The 22,788-nt window shown below is 52.2% G+C and overlaps 1 protein-coding gene and 1 pseudogene across 1 annotated transcript; both read right to left on the reverse strand.

Annotated features, from left to right (window-relative positions):
* Positions 1-7,248: 7,248 nt before the first annotated feature.
* Positions 7,249-8,827, reverse strand: LOC129061483 (gametocyte-specific factor 1-like; annotated as a pseudogene).
* On the reverse strand, positions 7,997-18,635 carry CDC37 (cell division cycle 37, HSP90 cochaperone). Its single transcript, XM_054562036.1, has 8 exons — positions 18,450-18,635; positions 13,164-13,445; positions 12,707-12,815; positions 12,482-12,597; positions 12,274-12,396; positions 11,167-11,349; positions 10,994-11,065; positions 7,997-9,945 (listed from the first exon to the last, which is right to left on the reverse strand). Exons 1-8 carry the CDS (start codon positions 18,549-18,551, stop codon positions 9,796-9,798), a joined length of 1,137 nt encoding a protein of 378 aa, XP_054418011.1. The 5' UTR covers positions 18,552-18,635; the 3' UTR covers positions 7,997-9,795.
* Between the last annotated feature and the right edge of the window lie 4,153 nt (positions 18,636-22,788).

Raw genomic sequence — 22,788 nt, forward strand, 5'->3', positions numbered from 1 at the left:
CCCTGAGCCATCTTCTCCACTAGCCCTTGACCCTGGCCTAGGTTCTGTGTTTGCCAGTCCAGTCTGAGCAAAGACTCCCTCGAAGTCATCCCACCGCCCTTAATATCTAATCACAGTCCTCATCCCCTACCTCTGATGCATAGGTCCTTGGCCTCTCTTTGGCAAGAATACTCCGGTCAGTTTAGCAAGAGTCCGTCTACGCTTGGTGTCTCCTGTTAGTCATTCTCCATCCATAGACACCCCTCCCCCCATAATTCCCAGGTATCTCTGCAGTACTCAGAATTGAGCCCTATCTCTCAGCCCTGTTACAACCCCCTATTGCAATAGACCTGAACAAACTCTTCCTTGCCTTTTTAACAAGGGTCGGAATAATTTTTTTTTTCTTTTTCTTTAACAGAAGTTGAGTAACTTTTTCAGGTCAGTGCACAAAAGGGCAGAGCCAGGCGTGTTTCTGGAGATGGAGCTGTAACTGCTATGGGCAAGGGCACATGGCTGCTCCTCTCTGAGTCTGAGAAAACATGAGGGAAGGCAGATTCTCCCTCACAAGGCAGCTATGGGTGATTCTGTGGGAAGTGGCAGAGAGAGGCTGAGCCTGGCGCCTGGAGGGCGGTGACTGCTGGGAACGCGGAGGCAGGGGAATTCATGCTGACAAGGGAATAATGTGCAGTTGGGAAAAAGCATGTGTAGACATCTCCATAAGGTCTATATATTTCATAATAAAGGGGTGGAATAAGAAGTATGTATTGTTTTTGGAGGAGGTGGCCAGGAGAACATGACCACTGGTTGACTCATGCTGGACTGGACAATTAGAGGCTGCTCACCCCTCGCTCCCCAGGCCTTGTAAGGGAGGCTCTACCTACCATTCCCACAGTGCATACTGTTCTAAGGACGCAGCCTTGAGGGAGTAAGGTGTTGTTGTGACCATCTGGACAGTCTATGTGACTGGACCCAGTTCAGGCCTCTATATAAAGTTTTAAGATTCTGGTGGGCAGGGGTGGAGACCTACTCATCTGGCTGCTATCCAAGACAAGCCTCGTATGTAAGTTCCCTTATTAAACCCGTCACCTGCCAGTCTGGAGTGATCTGCCTCTTTCTTCGGTCTCTCCTTGCTCTCTGTCTATGGGGACCAGTTTACAAATGCACAATTATATTTTATTGTGCCTGCTCAGCCCACCTATGGAAGGACTCAAGAAAAATGGAATGCATGGATGGATGGAGCAGCAAGTCAATGTTCTCCCCAGGCACCCCAGTTTAAGGGGGTGGCTGTATTTTTTTTTTAATGACATCCCAACTCTCCACCTGTTCCTCTCCTTTCCCATGCTGCCAACTTCTAACTGCAACAGGAATTCTTTGCTTGTGTATAAATGGAAGGCTGTGGAAATGACTCCTCCCCATGGCCCCTGGTTCCACTCCCCTTTTCTACCTGGTCATGGTATCTCCAGGAAGCAGGACAGGTAAGAGACCTTCGATTAAAAAAAGACAAACTGCCCTGGCTGGTGTGGCTCAGTGGATTGAGTGCCAGCCTGAGAACCAAAGGGTCACCGTTTCTATTCCCAGTGTAGGGCACATGCCTAGGTTGCAGGCCAGGTCCCCAGCAGGGGGTGCGCGAGATACAACCGCACATTTCTCTTCCTCTCTTTCTCCCTCCCTTCCCTAAAAATAAATAAATAAATAAATCGTAAAAAAGAGAGCGCTTTTTGGCAGCACATATACTACAATTGGAATGATACAGTGAACTGTACGAGAACGACATGAAAATTTGTGAAGCGTTCCACAGGAAGGAAGGAAGGAAGGAAGGAAGGAAGGAAGAAAAGCAACCCTGGCCACGTGGCCCGGTTGGTTAGAGCATCATCCCTATACACCAAGTTTGCAGGTTTGATCCCTCATCGGTGGACTAAATAAATGGCCTAGGGAGCTGTCTGGGCTTGAGCTACAAGCTACTGTCCTGTCCCCTAGAAAAGGCTGGCCATGGCTTTCCGACCTCAGCTTCCTCTCTGCTACTGGGAATGTGGCAGCAGGAAGCCGAGGGTGCCAGATTCTTTAACAGCCAGATCCCAGGGGAAGTGGGGCAGCCTCTGCTGGGCCTGGACCCTGTACCACAGAGGACAGGGTGGGTCTGAGACCTGGTGTCTGCCACACTGGGAGGGGCTGAGAGGAAATGTCACAGGAGGTGACTAACAATAATGGAAATAATCCCAGTAATAATAATAAATTATAATAGTAACTCATATTGTGCCAGCCTAAATGCTGGGCCCAGGGCAGGGTGCTTAGAATTCTCTGTTCTTTTAAAGTGGGCCCACCATGCCCGCTTGACAGCTGAAGAGAATAGAAATTACAGAGGCTGCAGGGAGTGGGGTGCTTGTGTGCTGCCTCCTACATCAAAGGCCCGGCCAGAAGTACACAGGTCTGGGTTTGCCCAGGACTGCAGGGAGTTCCCAGGCAGGGGACTTTGGGGTTAAAGTTGGGACAGTCCGAATAAACTAAGACAACTGACCGCCCTTACCCCATGGGTTTTCAAGAGGAAGTTATTAGAATCAGGGAATTCCCCTGGACTCTAGAGACCTGTGAGAAGTGAGTTCCCCAGAGTTCCCTCCGGACCAGGGAAGCCAGTAGTTGGTGAATTAAAAACAAAATCCTTTTGTGTCCCTTTGAATTGGTGGGTTCAGGAAATAGTCAAGCCATGAGGCCTGTTGGGAATCCTTCCAAGATTCCCAAGAAAGAACCTTCCAAGAAAGTTCCACACCTGGTGGGCACAAGGGCATGCGTGTGAACACATGATTTTTAGAAAGTTCCCACGAGCAGCCACAGATGGGACATTCTGTGCTGGACTCAGGAGGAAACAAGTGTTATACACATGAAGGCTGGAGCCACACAGTCTGAGTTCAAATTCCTACTCAGACACTGTGTGATCCTGAACAGTCCCTTAATCTCACTGTGCCTCAGTTTACTCTTCTGCAAAATGGGGCTAATCAATTCCAAACTGAGAGGTAATCAGAGTCTCAAACATGTAAAGAGCTTAGAACAAAGCCTGGTGTGGAGTGAGTGCTATTGTCTTTTTCATTTAATGGCATTTCTTGGCAACCTTTCCTTTCCACTCTGTATAGATCTATTTTGCAGAACTGTTTTATTATGAAATATTCCAGGCATTCAAAAAGGCGGGCATAGAAATAAAAAAAAACACCACTTAGGCAAAAGGTGGAAACAACCCACATGTCCATCAAGAGATGAATAAACAAATAGAAGTGGTGTATATATACAGTGTAATATTATTCAGTCAACAAGGAATGAGCCTTGGCTGGTGTGGCTCAGTGGATTGAGCGCCAGCCTGTGAACTGAAAGGATGCCGGTTTGAATCCTGGTCAGGGCCTGTGCCTGGGTTGCAGGCCAGGTCCCTGTTGGGGGCGTGCAAGAGGCAACCAATCAATGTATCTCTCACAGGCTGATCTTTCTCTCCCTCTTTCTCCCTCCCTTCCTAGCTCCCTAAAAATAAGTACATTTAAACATGAAAAACAAGAAACGAAGTTCTGACGCATGTGGATGAACCTTGATAACATTATGTTAAGTGCAACACGCCTGACACAGAAGGACAAACCCTACGTGGTCCCACTTACATGGGGTCCCTAGAGGAGTTAAATTTAAAGCCGAATGGTGGGTGCCAGGGGCTGGGGGAGAAGGATGGGGAGTGAGTGTTTAATGTGGGCAGAGTTTCGGTTCGGGAAGATGAAAAGTCCCGGAGGTGGATGGTGGGAATTGTTGCTCAACAGTGCAAATACACTTAATGCCACTGAACTGGGCACCTAAAATGGGAAATTTCATTTATTATGTGTATTTTACCACAAATAAAAGAAATATCAAGGGGGTGGGGATTGGTGAAACTGGTGAAGGGGGTGAAAAGATACAGATTTCCAGTTATAAAATAACTAAGTCCAGGAGGAGTCACGCACAGCATGGCGGCTGAAGCCACCGGTGTTGTACGGTGTATTTGAAAGGTGCTAAGAGAGTAGATCTCTGAACAGTTTTCACCACAAGAGGAAAAAAAATTTGTAACTGTGTACAGTAAAGGATATTAACTAGACTTATTGTAGTAATCATTTTGCAATATATGCAAATATCAAATCAGTTTCGATTACTCGTTAAGGCACATACCCAAGTTGCAGGTTCAGTCCTTGGTTGGGGCATGTTCATGAGGCAACTGATCAATGATTCACATCGATGCTTCTCTCTCTCTCTCTATTTCTCTCTCTCTCTTTCTCTCTATTTCTCTTCTACACCTTTACTCCCTCCCTCCCTTCCTTCCCCTCTCTCTAAAGGCAAAGATAGAAAGTGCCCTTGGGTAAGGATAAAAAAAAATTTTTTTGACATCATATTGAACATACAGTTTTGTTTCCTTAGTAGTTAACATTCCCCTTTAGCATCTTTCATGTAATTAGAAATTCTTCATAAGCATAAGCATAAAAAGTGAAGTCACATGGGAAAAAATGGATGAATTTGCCTTTTTCAAAATTGAGATATGCCGCCCGTATTTCTGTTGATGAATTTCATCCATATTGATACAAGTTGCTCTAATTCACTCAGTTTCATGGCTCTGTCCTGCAGCATTATACACATTAATTTGCTACAATTATTTGTCCCTTCTCCCATGGATGAACAGTTATGTAGTTTCCAATTTTTTTATTTTAGAGAGAGGAAGGGAGAAGGAGAGACAAAGAGACAGAGAGAAATACATTGATTTGTTGTATGTGCCCTGACTGGGGATGGAACCCGCAACCTTGGTGCACTGGGACAACACTAACCAACTGAGCTACCTGGGCTATGGTTTCCAATTTTGTGGTTTCAGTGGCTCCAAAAAACGTCTTATACCACCATTCTTTTTTTAATGTTATTTTTTTGATATTTGTTTTTAAATAAATAGTTCACATGGTTCCAAATTGAAGAGGTACAAAACGGTTTTGAGGACAAGTCCCCCCTCTGCCTCTGACACTGAATCCCTGAATTCAAAACAGGTTCATGGTTTAGTGGTTCCTCAAAAAAATTAAACATAGAATTACCCCATGATCCAGCAGTTGCACTTCGGGGTATATACTCAAAAGAAAGCAAGGACTTAAAGAGATACTTGTGCAACCTTGTTCATGGCAGCATGATTCACAATAAACAAGAGGTGGAAGCCATCGTGTTCATCGAGGGATGAATGGATAAACGCAATGTGACATACCCCCACTGTAGAATATTAAACTGCTTAAAAAAATAAAATTCTGACACATGCTACACTATGGGTGAACCTTGAAAATATTATGCTAAGTGAAGTAAGCCAGATAACCAAATTCCAGGTATTTTATTCATGGAGAGTTAGCATTTAATGGGTACAGAGTTTCTTGCACTTAATGCCACTGGATCATACAACCTAAAAATGGTCAATTTTATGGTATGTGCATTTTACCACAATTTAAAAAACAGAATTATGCAGTGCCTCCTGTGTGCTGTATTCTAGCCCTAGGGAGTTAGCCATGAACAAAACACAGCTCTGCCCTGGAGGAGCTGACACAAAACAGATAAACACTAAGACGTAGGATTTATGGTCTGTTGGAAGGTGGTAAGTACTAGGGACAGAAGAAGTTGACAGGTAGGGGGCACGGGGCATGGAGTGTGACTTTTCTTGGCACCCAGCATCATTCCAGGCACCCAGCAGGAGCCGCCAGTATGTGTTGCCTCTGAGGAACTGTGGGCCGAGGGCTCCCTCCTGTGGCCACAAAAAAAAGCAAGTTGTATTACCCAGTTTCCACATCGTGTTTTCTGATGGGTTCTGCCAGTGGGGAAGGCTGGCAGGGGACCAGAGGTGGAAGACCAACAAAAAGGGGTACCTGTTCCCCCCACCTCCTCCTGACCCAGTCAGGCAGTGGCTGTGTCTCTCTGTGGCCACATATCCTTCGGGAAGTTCCCTCCTCACAGCCCTTAGCCCTGGACTCAGTCACAGCTCCCCACTGCTGCTAGTTCTTGGGTGTCTCCCTGGGCAAAATAACAAGCCCCACCCCTGAAGAACCCATGACTATGTTATGCTACATAGCAATGTAGGATTAGGGTTGCAGATGGAATTGAGGATGCTCATCAGCTGACCTTAAAATAGGGAGACAAACCTAGAGAACGCAATGTAGTGACAAAGGTGCTTGAAAGTAGAAGGAGGAGACAGAAAAAGAAGTTGGAGTGAGGTAATTCAAGGACTTCACTCATATTTGTCAGCTTTGAAGATGGAGGAAGGGGCCGTGAGCCGAGGAAGGCAGGCCTCCCCTAGAAGCTGGAAAAGACAAAGCAGCAGTCCTACCCAGAGCAACCTGCAGAAGGATCTCAGCCTGGCCAATGTCGTCATTTAGCTTGGTGTGACTTCTGACCTGCAGAACTAGAAGATAATACACTTGCGTTGAAGCTACTAAGTTTGTGGCACTTTGTTACAGCAGCTATAGCAAACTAATACACTCAACCTGTTTGTTCACTTTCCAACCCTGCTCACACCACTGACCCCAGTCCCTCCACTCTTTTGAGTGGAATTCTGTTTCCCACTGAGCAGTCCTGCTTCTGGGAATTTCTCCTCCATGTGGGAAGTCTATCCTCATGGGAAATGGTACACAGAAGGACATTTCTTGTGGCATTGCTTGAAAAAGTGAAGATCGGAGGAAACCCGAATGTTTATCAAAAAGGGCTGGTGAAGTAAGTGCTGGGATGTGCACACACTGCAGCTTTCCATGCAGGGAAGAAAGGACGAGGAAGCACTGCAGACTATACTGTTCAGTAAAAAAAAACAAGACGCGTTTCAGGGTGTACAGTGGGCTGCTCTTTGTGGAAAAAGAAGGGAAAGGGATAAGATTAATTTGATTTTACAAAAAGAAACCTTGAAAAGTCACAAGAAACCATAAATGGTAGGTTCCAGATGTCAGGAGCAGGGAACCAGCTGGGTGGAGGATGAGTAGAGAGGGAAGTGCTTCACTGTGAATCCCTTAATAGCATTTGGTGTTGTTTTTGTTTTTGTTTTTCCAAGCTATGTACATCCATGGTTTCTTTGAAACAGTTTTTCTAAGTATGGCAGTTCTTTCCCGCATGAAATGAGGGAAGCTTTGAAAAGGGGGAGAGAAAAAAAAGGCACTTGTGAGTTAGAAAGTCACAGACAGATTATCTTTCTATGATTAGATTAGAAGAAAAATGAAGAACCCCTGGGAAGAAGCAAGTTTTCCAGGTTCAGGCATTTGATGAGATATTCAGTTACTGTGCATTCCCATTGTTTTTCCATGGCAGAACAGATGACAGGGACTTGGCAGCGCGCATGCCTGAAGCGAGGCTACTCTTAGGTCCTCTATCCAGATTGCTTGCTGGGCTGTTCTTGCCACAGTAGTGGGCTGTGCCCCAGACAAATGGGGTGCTGGTCTGCTCCCACAAATCTTTATCCCAGTCTTCATCGCAAGGAGGTCACTGCCACGCACTCTCAGCCAGAGTCTCTCATCCAAGGTTTCTGGCTTGATTGACGACAACTTGCTCTTTACAACTTTTGTCATCATAGCTTGAGATATGATGGCTGATTTCAGTCTGAGGAACTTGATGGTGAGCTATGAAGGGACAAGTAGCCAATTTGCTTGTGATATCTGGATGATTCTTTTTGCACTTGATAAGAAACCTGCAGGCCCTGATCTGTTTGTTTGTTTGTTTGTTTGTTTTTAATCATAGGGACATTTTAACAGCTTTTCAGGGTCCAGGGAATCAATGTTTCTTCCATGTTGGAAGTGAAGGAGCCAAATCCAAGTGCTGAGTCGAGACACGCTCTCCACAGTCGCCTCCAGCCCGTATCCGAGCTCCAGCAACCAGCATTTGGTGTTTTAAATCCTGTGTCCTGCTGGGCCCAGAGCTAGGGTGAGGCAGGGGAGGCATGAAAGCAGAGGGCGTCAAAACACTCTGTAACCAAGATACACTTTAATGCAATACTTTCAAAAAGCACAATGAACACAAAAGCCCATGATGAACAAAAGATTGACATTTTAGGAATAGTTGCAGTGCCGAGTTACAGAAAAGCCTGAGGCAAAAGGAAAAATTGGGAATATGGGGTATCTTTGAAAGGTTTCACAGTAAAGAATTAAAAAGCTGGCAACCCTGGATGGGCGAGGTTTATCCAAGGCCTTAGGAAGCCTCCGGATCCCAGGCCCTCCAGATCCCCTGCCTGCCTTTCTCATCCGTGTGAAAAGCATCAGGTGATGTAGCTCACGACTGCCCCCTCATGGGGATCAGTTGGGACATAACAGCATTCTGGGGCACTTAGGTTTGGCAAATGTTTACTAGGACCCCATGCGGGCACTGGAAATATCTCAGGACAAAGAAAGACTCCATTTATGCCCTGGTGTTGTTCACAGCATAATGGACACAATGCACAGGTTGGCAAAGCCAGACACCTGGACAGGTAAAGCATACAGTCTGGCTGGTGAGGAGGGGCAGCTCAGAAGGCTGGTGGAGAGCCTCCGATGGCACCAAGCTCTGGCCTTCGTGACAAGCAGCTGCTGGGGGTGGTGACCCCCATGTGGGGCTGGCAGAGGATTTCACTGGTTTGGTGTTTCATGTCTTAAGTTGGTATGTCATTGCTCATTGTACTATTCTTGGCCTTTCCCGGGGCCCAAATATTTCATTACCTTTTTAAAGGAGCCCCATGGGAAGACACTATGGGGGTGTTTAGGCAGAGGGACAGGCATGCCCCAAGGCCACTTTTGTCTGAGCACAGAAGTGCCAGGCACCTGCTTGCTTGCAGCACCCACCTCCTTTCATCACAAGCCTGGGAGGAAGGCACTACCGTCACTCCCATTGCACAGATGGGGCACTGAGGCTTATAAGCCACCCAAACTCACACTGACATAGAAATTTCAAGTGCTCACAGATGGGCAAGGCAAGGAAGGCGCAGGCAAGAGGAAGAGGAGGGGGACACAAGGTAAGGGCAGGGAGGTTACTGGGCAGATGGTGCAGGAGCCTTGGGAGGGTTCTGGCTTCCGCTGAGGGACATACCTGACTTGTGTTCACAGGCACCCTCTGGCCACCGCATTTTGGGGTCTGGTGTGCGGCAGGTGCCCAGGCCAGGGGTGACCCTGGAGGCCACGTGGCCAAAGAGCAGCGGTCAGACTGAAGGTGTTTTGGAGGCAGAGCTGCTCCTATCGGAGGTCAGACACAGCGAGGGAGACCGAAAGGAGTAAGCTAAGCCAAAGACTGAGAGGCGAGAGGCAGGTAACTCTGATGGAGAACGGACCAGCATGTGTCTGTAGCACAGCAGTTGCCCAGAGAGCTGGAGAGCGAAGTGTGGAACTCAGGGGCTCAGCCACCGCCACTCACAGGTGCCCCCCGGCCCCAGAAGAGCTGTGCCAACAGCCCTTGCAACGCCATACAGAGCATCTGAAATCCTTTATTGGAAGATCACTGCTGTTTACCATATAGACGACTAGACAGCTGACAGTGGAAACAGCCCACAGTGACTGGAGCAGGTCCCTCGGCCAGGGACCCTCCCCCCCTCCCCCGTGGATCAGCCTAACCAGCTCCGCCCGCCCCCGCCCCCAGACCCCTGGGCCTTTGGCATAATGCTGATGGGGGAGCTGCAGGCAGTGGAGCCCCTCAACTCAAAGCGAGACTTGGATGAGTGCTGGGAGGCGGGGGCACAGGGTGGGTCTCTCAGGCGGGGGGTTGGGGAGTGAAGGAAGCCAGGAGCTGGGACAATGGCATCTATTTTCGTTTTCTGAAAAGGGGTGCACAGAAGCCTGCAGGCAGGCAGGCGGCAGCTGAGGCAGGTCACGCGCTGACATCCTTCTCATCTGGCTTGTTTGCTTCCAGCAAGGGGTCCCCAGGGCCTGCCTCCTCGCCATCCTTGGCCTCACTGGACTTGGAGTTGGGGACCCAGAGTCCTGAGTCGATGCAGCGCTGCATGTGGTACTTCGCGTCCTAGAGGGAGAAAGGCAGACAGGTGAGGCCAAGCTACCACCTCCAGCTGGCCCGCCTGTCTCCTGCTCATCCTAAAGCCTGCTTACCGCGTATTCTAGATCAGAGCTGCCCAAAAAGACAGCCTGCAATAATGGAAAGAGTCCATAATCTGCTCTGGCTGACATGGTGGCCGCCGGCCACATGTGGCTACCAAGTACATCAAATGTGGTAGTGTAGATTTTCGATTTTCTTTAACTTTAAATCAAATTTAAATTGTGTATGTCTAGAAGGGTCAGCAAACATTTTTGTAAAGGGCCAGATTAAAGTTTTTTGGCTTGCAGGACACAATGACTCAGTCTATCACTCCTCAACTCCATGGTTGGTTCTAGCACAAAATCAGTCATAAACGATGTGAAAATCAATGAGCGTGGCCTCTGCGCACCAATGACAGGCAGTGAAGCTGCCAGCCAGAGTTTGAAGACCCTTGGCCTACATGATCATTCCCCACAGAAGCTTCTAGAAATCCCAGAAAAGACCATCTGACTGGACCCATCTTACAGACGAGAACTGGCCAACGAGTAAGCCAACTGGCAGGAATGGGGTCAAACCAAGCTCTGTTAAGGCTCATCTCCCACCACTTACAATGACAGCCAACATTTACCAGCATCTACTGTGTGCCCGGCCCCAGCCCCAATCATCTGGCCAGTTAATTACAGGAGAGAATCTGTGGTTTGATGGGGTAACTGATGCTGGGGAGGAAGCCCCTCCTTGGGCCAGATGGGGGCCATAGGTATGTAGGCTGCGCTCGTAAGTGGACCACGGTGACAGTGACACGGACACTCCGTCTGGATGCCAGACACACAGTAGATGCTCAGTGAGTGTTGAGTGTGTGACACCTGACTGCCTCACGTGCCGGCCACACAGTGACCGGGTCTCCCTTATTCCTCCCAGAAGCCTCGGAGAGCCTTCTGCCAGCAACACGGAGAGCTGGGCTAGAGCGGAGCCGGGGGACACACTGCTGGCCCCGCCGCTCAGCATGGCCAGGGGGTGGCCTGGGGCAGATACCTACAGTGGGGTCCATCTTGCTAATGGCGTCTTGGAGCATCTGCACGTCCTTCACATCAAAGCATTTCTGGAGTTCCTGTGGAGGCAGAGGGGCTCAGGTCAGGGCCGGGGTCCCCAGGGCCCTGGGGGTCCTGCTGGCTACCTGCCTGCCGCCTGCCTGGGGCTGCGGCTCCGCACCTCAGGGAGAGACTCGTAGACCTCCACAGGGTCCAAGCCACCAGGGCCAAGCCGCTTCTTGCGTTCCTCCTCCTCGTACTCCTTCATGGCCTTCTCGATGCGCAGCTTGGCGCGGCCCCGCACCCGCTCCTTGAAGGCCTCCAGCTCATCGTTGAAGCCCTCCATGTACTGGCGGTCAGCTGTCTGTGGGGAGCAGGAGACCAGGGGGGTTTGCTGGGCAGGACTGAGGGACCCAGGACCCTCCTGCTGCCGGTCCTCAGAGACACGGGCTTGGGCTTGGGGCTTGGGCTTCTTCTCTGCTCCATCTAGTCTCCACCTCTAAGCTCAGACTTTACCACCTACGTAGGCTGACCTCAAAAGTATTGCGGTTCGGTTCCAGACCACTGCAATACAGTATCGCAGTAAAGCAAAGTCACATGAACAGCTGGTTCCACAGTGCACATAAAAGTTACGTTTACAATATATGGTAGTCTAAGTATGCAATAGCATTATGTCTAAAAAAATGTACATACCTTAATTAAAAGATATTTAATTGCTAAAAAATGCTAACCATCATCTGAGCCTTCAGCGAGTCGTAATCTTTTTGCTGGTCTTGCCCTAGTAACATCAAAGATCACTGATCACAGATCACTCTAACAAATGTTGTAATAATGAAAAACACACAATACCTGCTAAGTACGATAAAGTGAAATGCAATAAAACGAGGTGCGCCTGTGTGCGAATGACCACCTGCTTGCATGTCCCCCTGAACTGCAGACTCTGACACCCACTTTCTCAATGTCCTCCTGTGGGGATTTTCATAGGCACCTCAAACGCGACACAGCCCCTCCTGAACTCCGGACCCTGCCCCCCACCGCCGCGTCCCAGCCTGCCTTGCCCTTGGTCTCCTCAGCCCAGCATGGGGAGCTCAGCTCTTCCAGGTGCCCAGGGTAAGAAACCTGGAGGTGTCCTTGCCTCTGTCCCTCACCCTCTTTCAAACTCTGTCCAGAAGCCACCACTTCTCATCTCCTCTGTGGCTCGGCCCTCTCCCGTGTAAGGTTCTGATCACAGAGGCCCGGGTCCTGGAGGACCACCCCTCACCTCACCAGAGCTGCTCAGGGCCTCTACCTTGATCTTAGTGAAGAACTGCCGGAAGCAGGCACGGGGGTCCACCTTCAGGCTCTTGGCCAGCTCCAGGATGAACTGCATGACGATGGTCTGGTGGGCCACTTGCTCCATGAGTGCACATTTCTGCCATGGGAGAACCGGCACAGCGTCGTCACATGGTGGCCTGAGCATGGAGCCTGTCCCCAGCCCCGGGGCATGCCCCACTGACCTCCTCAACCTCCAGGTCAATGCACCAGATGACCAGGTAGTTGGCTGTCTCCTCACAAACCAGGTGAGAGTTATCTGACAGGTACTTCTGGCTGTCATCCCAGCGGTGAAGCATGCCTACGACAAGGTGTGGACAGGGTGCTGGAAGGACCCAGAGGAAAGGAGCCAGTCCCTGTCACGTGCACCACCCCAGGCCCCCGCTGGTGGCCCCCTGCGCCCAACTCACCAAAGTGCTTAATCTGTTTCTCGTACTTCTCCACAAAGGTCTTGTGTTTCTGCTCCCTCGCCTCCTCCGACTCCTCCTCCACCTGTTCGGGCTTGGTATTGACCATGCTCTGTGGTGGGGCGAGAGGGGGAGTTGGCTGGGGTGAGGCCTCGGAGTGCCTCAAACGGGGCCGGGCGGGCCGTGGCCGCAGTGCCCATCCCATCCACGGCGGAGGTGGTGATGGCGCCATGAACATCAATGTGGCGGGAGCATGAGCGTGGCACGTGCGGCCTCGGACTAGGGCCTTCGGGCAGATCAGAAGGGGATCGGTGGGGTGCTTCATCCGCTTGGCACCCCTGCTCCTTCCACACCCCCATCCCTCCCTCCCTTGACCTGTGCAGTCCTCAACCACCCCCGGCCTGCCAATGGCCACCGAGCCCTCTCAGGGGCGAGTCCCCACCAGGGCCCCCCGGCATACCTTGCTGAAGCCGTCTTTGCTGAGCGTGTCCACGTTCCAGGGCATGCTCTTCTCCTTCTTGCGCATCTCCTCCATCTTCTGCTCCCAGCTCCGCTCCTCCTTGCGCAGCTGCTGAGCCTCGGCCTGTAGCCGCTCCAGCTCCGCCTTGCTGCCCTCACCCTCAGCCACCTCCAGCTCCTTCAGCTTGCGCTGGCACTCGGCCAGCTTGCGCTTGCACTCGCGGCAGCTCCTGTCCAGCTCCTCCTTTTCCTTCTGGAACTGCTCCATGCGCTCTACCCGGGCCTGTGGGTGGGAATGGCCCATCACTCTGGGGAAGAGTCTGTCCACTGACCCTGGCCCCAACCCAGCCAACGGCTTCCAGGATACACCTGGGATGGTCAGGAGGAATGTCTGCACCAACCTGTGCCCTGGATGCCCAGCTTCCACACTCACCCCCACAGGTACCTATGCATCCTTGATAGCGCAGGTCCCTCCACTGCTCAGAACCCTTCAAGGCTCCCACCTCACTCAGAGCAAAAGTCCAAGTCCTCCCCGAAGCCCAGAAGTCCCTACACGATCTGCCCCATCACCTCCATGCCTTTACCTCCCCTCGCTCCCCCTCCCTCCAGCCACACTGTCTGCCTTATGTTTTCTTTCAAACCTTGGGGCCTTTGCACCTGCCATTCCCTCAGCCTGGAACGCTCTCTACCCAGGTTCCCACACAGCTCACTCCCTCACATCCTTACCATTTTCACTCAGATGTTGCCTTAGAGGTGAAGCCTTCCCTGATCACCTTACTGAAGATCAAGCCTCCCCTTACTTTTGCCCTGCTTTATCTTTCTTCTCAGCACATGTCACCTGCTAACATGCAGTGACAGTTGTTTATCGTGTTTTGGGTGCTGTCCCTCTCCAAGGATATTGGCTCCATGCAGGTGAGGATAGGTCTATTTACTAGTATATGGGAGGGGCTCAGGAAATGCTTCCTGGATGAACAGCGACCCTCCCCCAGGGTCTCAGGCTCCCCCCTCTTCCTCAGTCTGTCTCGGCAACACTAGGGCTCCATCCTCTGTCCGTCGGCCCTCTTAATCCACCTCTATGTGTGTGTCCCCAAAGCCTGGTCTCCTGCCCGGTCCTCGCCCAATGAAGCCACTCCCATGCCGTCTCCTGCTCCCTCTGAGGTCTGCTCACTGGCCCCTCACCTGCCCTCCTGCTCTGGCACCAAGTGCCGATGGTTTTCACTCTTAGTTGGTTCTCTAGTTCACGCCACTGCAAGTCTTGAGTCTGGATCACTAACAAGGCCCCTCAGCTCTGTCTCCAGGACGGCATGCCCTCCTGAGCCCCAGCTGGGTGCCCAAGAGCCTCCTGTCCCCCAGCCCTGGATGCTGTACCCCAAATGTCCACTGCCACTGTGCCCTAAGCTTAGTGACGGCACCCATCTCACCACCCCCCCTCGCTCAGTCCCACTCGTACCCGTCCGATCACCCGGCCCGGCCTGCTCTCCGGCCCTGCCGGGCTCCGCCATCATCTTCCTGGGCTCCTGGCAGTGCCTGCTCAATCCAGGGCAACACTACCTTCCACTGCTGTCCCCCCAAATCCAGGCTCAGGGGCTGAAAGGGGAGTCTTTGAAACATACACATCTGACTGCAGCTTTTCGCACCACCCCAACCTGGAGCGTACGGGTTCAGATGGGACCCCTGACCCCTGCTCCCAGCTGCCCAGCTGGCAGCAAGGCCCCGGGCAGGACTGGGTGCCGCCCCCCTCTCCCAGCTCTGGGTCCCAGGCAAATGTTGGCCCCTGTGGTTCCCCAAATGCACTACTCCTCCCCTGCCTTCTGGCCTCCACACATGCTGTCCCCTCCACCTGCTGTCCCCTCCACCCGCACCTCTCCTCCCCGTACTCCATTGGCTTTGCCCAGGTCTCAGCTTTGACAGGGCCTTCCCCAAGTGCCCTCCAAAGCATCAGCATCACAGGGGGGTCCCAAAGGCCCCTCTGTGATCATCAGATAATGTGAGAATATGCTGGAGGACAGCCTCGGAGCCCCAGAACTGGGGTCACATTCTGAGGTCACTGTGTACTGCCTGGGTGTCCCCGGGCCTGATCCCTGAACCCCTCATAGCCTGTTTCCTCATCTGTCAAATGTAGACAACACAGACCTCATGAGACTGCACTAGGAGAAGCAAAGATTATAAATTAAAGCAAACAGTCTAGGGCTGTGGACGCACAGCAAGCACCATACCCACGTTGGCTACTATCATTACTGTCTGTCCAAGGGGATATTCGTTCTCTGAGGAATATTCTGGGGTTCAAATGAGGAAATGTACTTCGAGTGCTTAGTTTGATTTCTGGCTCAGAGTAAGGGCTCATTAACTGGGAATGGTCGTTACTGCATCGTCACAGCAGGCAGCCCCGCCACTTTTCCTGGTGACATGACCTTGGCCAAGTCCCTTAAACCTCTCCTGCCTTGGCTTTCCCCTCTGTGAAATGAGGCCTCACAGGGTTGCTGTGAGGACTAAATAAATGACTCCACAGCAACTGCTTGCAACACAGCGCACGGTGTCTCACTGTTACCATCGTTGTTGTGGCTACTGCCACCAGAGTGGTCTGCTAACTTGCTTCTGTGCCCATCTGAGGCTGTATCTCCAGGTTCTAGCCCAGGGCCAGGCACACAGTGGGCGAGAATCGAGAAACCCGGGCCCTTCTCTGGTACTTCAGAGGACTGACACGGCCAATCCTGGGCCTCACTGTCCCCACGCAGACAGGGGTCCAGGAGGCCCTAGCCTCAAGGAGGGGTAAGAAAAAAAAAAAAAGCCCTGGCCTCTGTAACCTCTCTTTCTCCACAAGGGCCTGTGTCGCCCTGGAGACTTCTTGCGGACCTGTGAGGGGCTCTCACGTGGGCATTATGGCTAGACTTAGGCAGCAGCAGAAACCCACCACCCTGCTGGTCTCTGCTGGGCAGCCATCAAGCTCTTCCCGGTGTCCTCTGAGTGGCCACCAGGGAAGCCAAAGCTAAATAAAGGCGTCCCAGAGCTGGCAGGGCAGCCTGCCTGGCCCAGGCTTTACACCCTCACCAGGCTGGGCCTGGCAGAAGCCATGGCAGTGGGCGGGGCTGCCCCCTACATTACAGATGGGGAAACCAAGGCTCACAGGTCTGAATATGGCACAACTCACTGGAAGGAGCCACAGGAAACTAGTGGCGGGTGACTAAGCAAGGGAGCTGAGGGGCTAGGACTCACCTATTCCCTTCTGGAACCTTTGGAAGATTTTTTTTTTTTTAAACTGTGCGAGTGAATCACCTAAATAATCATGATAAAGATAGTGGCCAAAGTTTACAGAGAGCTTTCACATGCCAGGTACCGTGCCCAAAGCCCAAATAACACATTCAATAAATAAGGCAGCCCTCACAACAATCCTATGGGATTGACACTATTAATATTCCCAGGTGGGGAAACTGAGGCACCAAGAGATCAAACAATTCGCTGGAAGTCATGCAGCCAGTCAGTGTTCAGGAGCCAGGATGTGAACAAAGGTGAGACGGCCTGCACTCAGCAGCTCACCAGGCTGCCCTTTGACAAACTCCATCTCCCTCCACAGGGCCTGAGCCAAGCTCTTTTCAGATCTAACCTCATCTCATTGGGCTGGGATTAGAACCCAAGCTTGCTGGAGACACTGAGGCCCCTTGGCTCCACTACAGTCCAGGCTCTCAATGGCTGGACAGGAAAAGGTTCTGTGCCAACCGGAGGAGGGAGAAGGGAAGAGGGAGGGGAGAGGAGGAAGCTGCTACAGTACAGAGGGGGCCTCCCACCCAGCAGAACCAAAACGGTCTCCACAAGCAGTAAAGATCTAACTTCTTTATGGGACAGATATATGAATACCCAAGAAGAATCTTTAACACTTTGTGGCGATCTTAACTATTTCATCATAAATGTCATATGTGACAAGTGAAATGGATATGTGATATGTGAAATGGAAGTGCTAGAACTTTCTTACACTCTAGTGGCTTGCCCAGCAGATATACTACTGCTTTAAGGAATGGATTCGAAATGGGGCTGGGGAGATGTAGGGACTAACGCCTTGGCAGGATGGGAAAGGGCCCTCCTAGGACTTTCTGAATAAATGACTAGTAGGGGTGGCCATATGGGAATACAGGAGGGTGGGGTGGAGCATTCCTAACTAGAAGATTCTGAGAGGTACACACCCTCAGTTTCAGAGTATAACAAGCACAGCTTTGTGGATGCAGCAGCTCTGATTTGGGAGAGCAGGAGGTTAAAACATTTAGGACCTATGAGAGCTCTTCTATTGGTCTGTGAGCACTGCTGGACAAGGAGAGGCAGGGGAACACTTAGACTAGTGATTCTGGGGTCTGGATATGGGGGCAAATAGATAGAAGAAGGAGCAGTGAATTTGGAATCAGGCTGGGAGAGAGTTGCTGTTGAGAGCACGGACAATTTGGGTGTCTGAGAGCTGCAGACCAGGCTGGGGTTAGGCGGAAGGTGCTGTGGGTTTGGATGAGGTGTTCCGATGCTGGTAGAGGTTCCTACAGGAAGCTGGCCTTGGGGGGTGGGCGGTGCCTGAGTCTGCAATACCAAGTAGCAGGACGGGCTTTGACTGGCAGGGAAGTAATCAAAATAGGGTTTGCTGGTGTCACTGGAAATGGGGCGTATAGTAGGCGAGGCAAAAGGAAAACGGCTGGAATAGGAAGGCTCCATCAGGATTGAGCTGCTAATTTGGTCTGGAGGGAAACTGGGTTCCAAAACTCCAGTCCTAGTTGGGACTGAGTACCTTAGTGGGGGAAGAGGTCGTGGGTGCGGGGTGGCGTCCCAAGTCAGGAACAGAAATCCCAAGGGAAGCCAGAGTTCTCTTTTCTGTTTGGAGGAGTGGGATCTCTGGATCTGAATAGGAATCACCCTCAAACCCAGGGAAGCACATCGCAGAACAGATTCAAAGTTATTAGGGACTCTAGGAACTAGGGAGGGCTAATGGAATATCCAAGACCAGAAGTGGGTACCCGAACAGGATCAGGGTCCAGACTCTGAGCCAGAGTTGTGGGTTTAAGTTGAAGGTCCCAGGTGGGACTACGGGACACCCCCAAAGTTTGTCTTGGAAAGTCTAGACTATGAGAAAGATGCCCTAGGGGGTCCTGGCAGCTCTGAGGTCACAGAGTTGAGTCCCGGGAAATATTAAAAGTCCAGACTGTTTGGTGGGAATCCCAGGTGTCAATGGCGGGTCCCTGGAAATAGAAAGGATCAGAACTCTGCAGCGGAGTCCCGGGAGGTGGGGGAGGGAAGAGGCTGGGCACGCGTTCTCTACCTGGTGCCGCCAGCGGAAGAGACTGGCCGTGTCGATGTTGGGGTGCGTCTCATCTTCATCGTCAGACACCTCGATGTGGTCCCACACGCTGTAGTCCACCATCTTGTTCTGTGGCCCAGCCCGCTCCGGCTCCGAAAGCGGCAGTGGCGGTGGCAGTACTGTCTCAATCTTGGCCCGCGGAGCCCCGCCCCTTCCGCTTCCGCCGGGACGCGCACGCCCCGCCCTCGATTGACGTCACGTCCTTAGTAACTGTGGCGGCGGCGCTGGAGACCGAGTTTATCTTAAAGGGCCTTGAGCTAGTGTTCCGCCCTCCGGGAGCCCCAGCGAAAACAGCGGTATCCGGCGTGGGGTCCCGGCTAGGCACCTCCTGGGGGTAAACGGGCGGGCGCCCCAACCTAGCGCACCCCTCACCTCCCGCTGCCTCACTGTGGAAGTTTGCGGCAGCTGCAGGTGGGGGGCAGTTGATGAGACTAAGAGAAGGGTTTGTCCTCTTAGCCAAGCCTCAGTGACAGCCTGAACCTCGGCGAGGAGACCCGCCTCCTGCACCTTGTGAATCGGGATGGGATGTGATCTGAGGGGACCTTCCAAAAACGAGGGGTGCAGGACCCTGACTTGGAGACCTGCGACGGTTTAAGTGGAGGAGAGATACGAACATGCCCTTGATGAGGTCTGAGGTGGCCGCGATGTGGCCCTGACTTGGGCGGCTGGTATTTTCCCCACTCGGACCACAGCCTCCTTGTCCTGTTCCTATCTTCTGCCACTTCTGAGCGGGGATTCGCGTACACACTCGGTCTTGAATCACAGGGACCCCGTCACCACGGATCTCGGGAACGCGTCCTCCCCTGCGGCCGCTGGGTGTCGCTAATGTCTAGCCAGCGGCTAGTGCTCCAGGCCTGGCGCGAAGCGGGGGGTGGAGGGGTGGGAGGGGGGCGGGGATCGGGGAGGTGCGGCTGGGGGCTTTCCTCGTCGCGGTACTAGAGGACCTGCTCACAGCCTCCCTTCTGTCGTGTGCGGGCCCTCTTCCTACGCTGGGCTCTAATGATTCCATTAGTCTGAGCTTGGGCGACCCAGCAGCACTTTCGTAAATCCCAACCCACGCTTTGTAGCCCGGATAAAAGGTCGTGTTGCAGCCTAGGGCCAGGATTACCTCAGATTAAAGGCGCTCCGTGCGCGGCGGGTGGGATGGAAGGAGCTCCAGCCCTTGGAGTGAGGGGCGCCTCTTCCCAGACTCCCCCAGAGAGAGCGTCTGAACGGAGGAAGCTGGAGGGTATAGAGTAAAGGTCTCCAAACTGGGGGGATGCCCGGGCTGGGGGAAGGGGTGGGGCCATCCAGACAAAAGCGCCCGCCCCTTCACCTAGAGTTCCATTCAAACCCGCGAGTGGGCGGGCGGGAGCGCGGGAGTCCCCCTCCGCTCCTCCTCCCCCTCCAGCTGGGGCTGTCCAGCATCTCAGCGGCCGTCACGGCCCGGGCACACTTGCGCACGGACCCACACACCCCAGCGGGTCTCGTAATCGTGCGCACACACATACACACATACCCACATACCAGCAAATAAAGGGTTTGGACATCCCCGTTTCCCTCCCGCCGCCCCACTCTCCCGGCTGGAGAGGGCGGGGCATCCCCTCCCCCGCGCCCCCTGCAAGGTAAGCTTTCAGCTGCGAGCTGCGATGGGGAGGGGTACCCGGCACCCCGGAGGGAGGGGCCCAGGACGGTGGGGGCTTCTCCCGCTCCTCAAGAAAGACGGGGCACCCAGTACGTCCTCTGAGGGCTTCAGGCCTGTCTCCGGGCTGGGGGTGCGTGGGGAGGTCCTCTTAGGCGGGGGATTCCCAGGTAGGTGCGGCGTTGCGGGGGTGTCTCTCCCTGACTTGGAGACTGGAGCTGCCTGGCTCCAATTAAACAGGGTCCCAGAAGCCCCTGCTCCCAGAATTGGGGTCCGGGTGCCAGAAGCTCCCCATCAGCGCCAAGCTTTTTCTAATCTGCCAATACAGCATCGCCAGCCCTGGAGATAGAACTCTCCGAGTTGTTTTGCACTGTTCTTTGGTCTCTCCCCTCCCCCACCCCACCCTCAGCAGCGCATCCCCTGCTGTGTCTCTTGTATCTGTGAGGTGGGGGCGGGGCGGGGCTGGGAATGCTCCTCTGGGCTTTCCAAGTTTCCTTTGCAGCATTCCACAGCCACACGCTTTTAGCTGCAGTGGGACCTAGCAAACGGCTTTGCCTCCCTGGGCCTCAATTACCCTACCTGCAAAATGAGTAATGACACATGGAGGCACTGCTAGGTCATGCATGTGAGCCTGCCTTTGCTTTATTTCTTAGCTCATTTCACACCTTTTCCCCAAGTGCCTACTATGTGCCAGGGCACTGTAGCCAGGCTTTGGGGCTGCAGCAACTGAGACCAGCTGGGTTCCTGCTCTGCTGCCCCTCAAGACTGGTAAGGTAGCAAGATGAGTGTGTAAACAGAGATACAATGATTTCAAACTGTGAAGATTAAAATTTCATCAGGCATAGAGAGTGGCTGGGGTGGAGTGGTGGTGCTGGAGATTAAATGAGATTTCTGGTTTGTATCTGCTTTCCTTGTTCACTTCAGCTCCATGAGGGCAGGGCCAGGTCCTGATCCGTGTGCACTAAATGCTGAAAGGATTAAAGAGGGATTAGATTAAGACTTCCCATAGCATTTTAGATCAGGAAGGAGGCTTATCTGTGAACCAATCCATCCATCGATCCATCCATCCATCCCATTTTACATACAATGTAAAGTCCTTAAGACCCAGAGAGGGGAAAAGATGTGAAGTGTCATCATTCCCATAAAAGTGAGGATGGCTGAAGGAATGGTTGTCAATGGCTGGGAAAGGAAGAGAGGAGAGTAGAGACCAGACTTGGACACAGGGCCCTCCAGGAACCCATGATACCCAGCAAGCACCTACCTCTCTCTCCATACTTAGCAGATGCAGCCCTGCATTCATCCATTCAATGATTATTCAGCGCCTACAATATGCCAGGTGCTGGGGACAAAGCAATGTACAGAATAAAATTCTCTGCCCCTACAGAGCTCACATTTAGTGGGGGAAACAAACAAATAAATATATAACAACAAATTGTGATTAGGACATTTTGTGACAGGAGAGAAAAATGGAATGGTTCACTTTAGGTTGGATATCCAGGAAGACCTCCTGGAGTTGAATAACCATACACACGCATACACACTCCATCCAGACAAAAGTAATTGTATGAACGAACACTCTATACTGAAAACCTAAATAATGTGCCTGAGGTCACATAACTAGTGAGTGGCCGAGCAAAGATTTGAACCCAAGTTCAGCATTTCTAACCACTGTGAAAAGCTGCTTCCTGTAGCATCCACATACATGTACCTCCCCCCCTACACACACATACACTCATCACAGTCACAAAGACATACATCCAACTTCATGCCCACATAGAGTAATGGGGGGTCACCCTGTCACATACACTCCTACAGGTATGGTCTCAAATACACAAACTCGGACTTGTATAAAGTTCCACCCATCCAGTTTCACACACACAGCCATGTACAAAGTCTCATGCACACACATACTTGTGGCCTCTAAGTTTTCCCCAGCCCTGCTTCAGTACCAAGGATGGAGCTTCTCAGGCCTGGATGCTCAGGGCCAAGGTTTGGGCAAGGCCTTTATCCTCACTCCCTTCCCTCTTGTTGGCCACCCATCCCCACAGCCTGCTGAGGAAGGTGGAGGGTGGGTGGGATGTCAGGACCGGTGAAGCCAGCTCTCCTGTCCGGCTAGGCCAGGGGCTCCCAGGCTGGACTGCTGCTGATCAGCACTGACAAGTCAAGTGGGAGAAAAGGCCTCTCAGCCTGAACCTGGTGTCAAGTGCCCATAGCGGCCAGCTCTGCCATCTGGACCCTCCTCCCCAGACCGCCTGCTGCCCAGGGGAGGGAAAACGGGCTTAGAGGCTGATGTCCTGCCTCCTATGTTGAGCTTTCTGCCAGAACTGATTTCTGCAAATGTGCACAGGTGTCGGGACGGTGGTGGCCTACGTGTCTCGACTTCTCTTCCCTGGCCTGTGGGGCTCGTCCGGCTGTCCACCCCTCCGTTCCTCCCTCCATTCCACAAGTCCTTGAGCACCTACCCTGGCCTGTTCAAGGCACTGGGACTATAGCTAGGACTGGCTACAAAATTTGCAGAGCCTAGGGCAAGATGAAAATGCAGGGCCCCTGTTCAAAAATATGAAGACTTTCAAGAGGATGATAACAGTGCATTAAACCTTCTAAGCGTGGGGCTCTGTGGGACTGCACAGTTTGCATGGCCACGAACTGGTCCTTGATACAGCTAGAGAAAGACAGAAA

This window comes from Pteronotus mesoamericanus, unplaced genomic scaffold (assembly GCF_021234165.1).
Source record: "Pteronotus mesoamericanus isolate MK-2021 breed Mesoamerican mustached bat unplaced genomic scaffold, CSHL_Meso_final scaffold_636, whole genome shotgun sequence".
Lineage (NCBI taxonomy): Eukaryota > Metazoa > Chordata > Mammalia > Chiroptera > Mormoopidae > Pteronotus > Pteronotus mesoamericanus.

What these genes read in the sequence shown, in the direction of transcription:
- CDC37 (XM_054562036.1), bottom strand. Translation starts at nt 18,551, where the DNA reads ATGGTGGACTACAGCGTGTGGGACCACATCGAGGTGTCTGACGATGAA. An exon ending in TTGACCTGGAGGTTGAGGAG is followed by an intron (nt 12,397 to 12,481) that starts GTCAGTGGGGCA and finishes CTCCCATGGCAG; the next exon opens with AAATGTGCACTCATGGAGCA. An exon ending in AGTTCTTCACTAAGATCAAG is followed by an intron (nt 11,350 to 12,273) that starts GTAGAGGCCCTG and finishes TGCTCCCCACAG; the next exon opens with ACAGCTGACCGCCAGTACAT.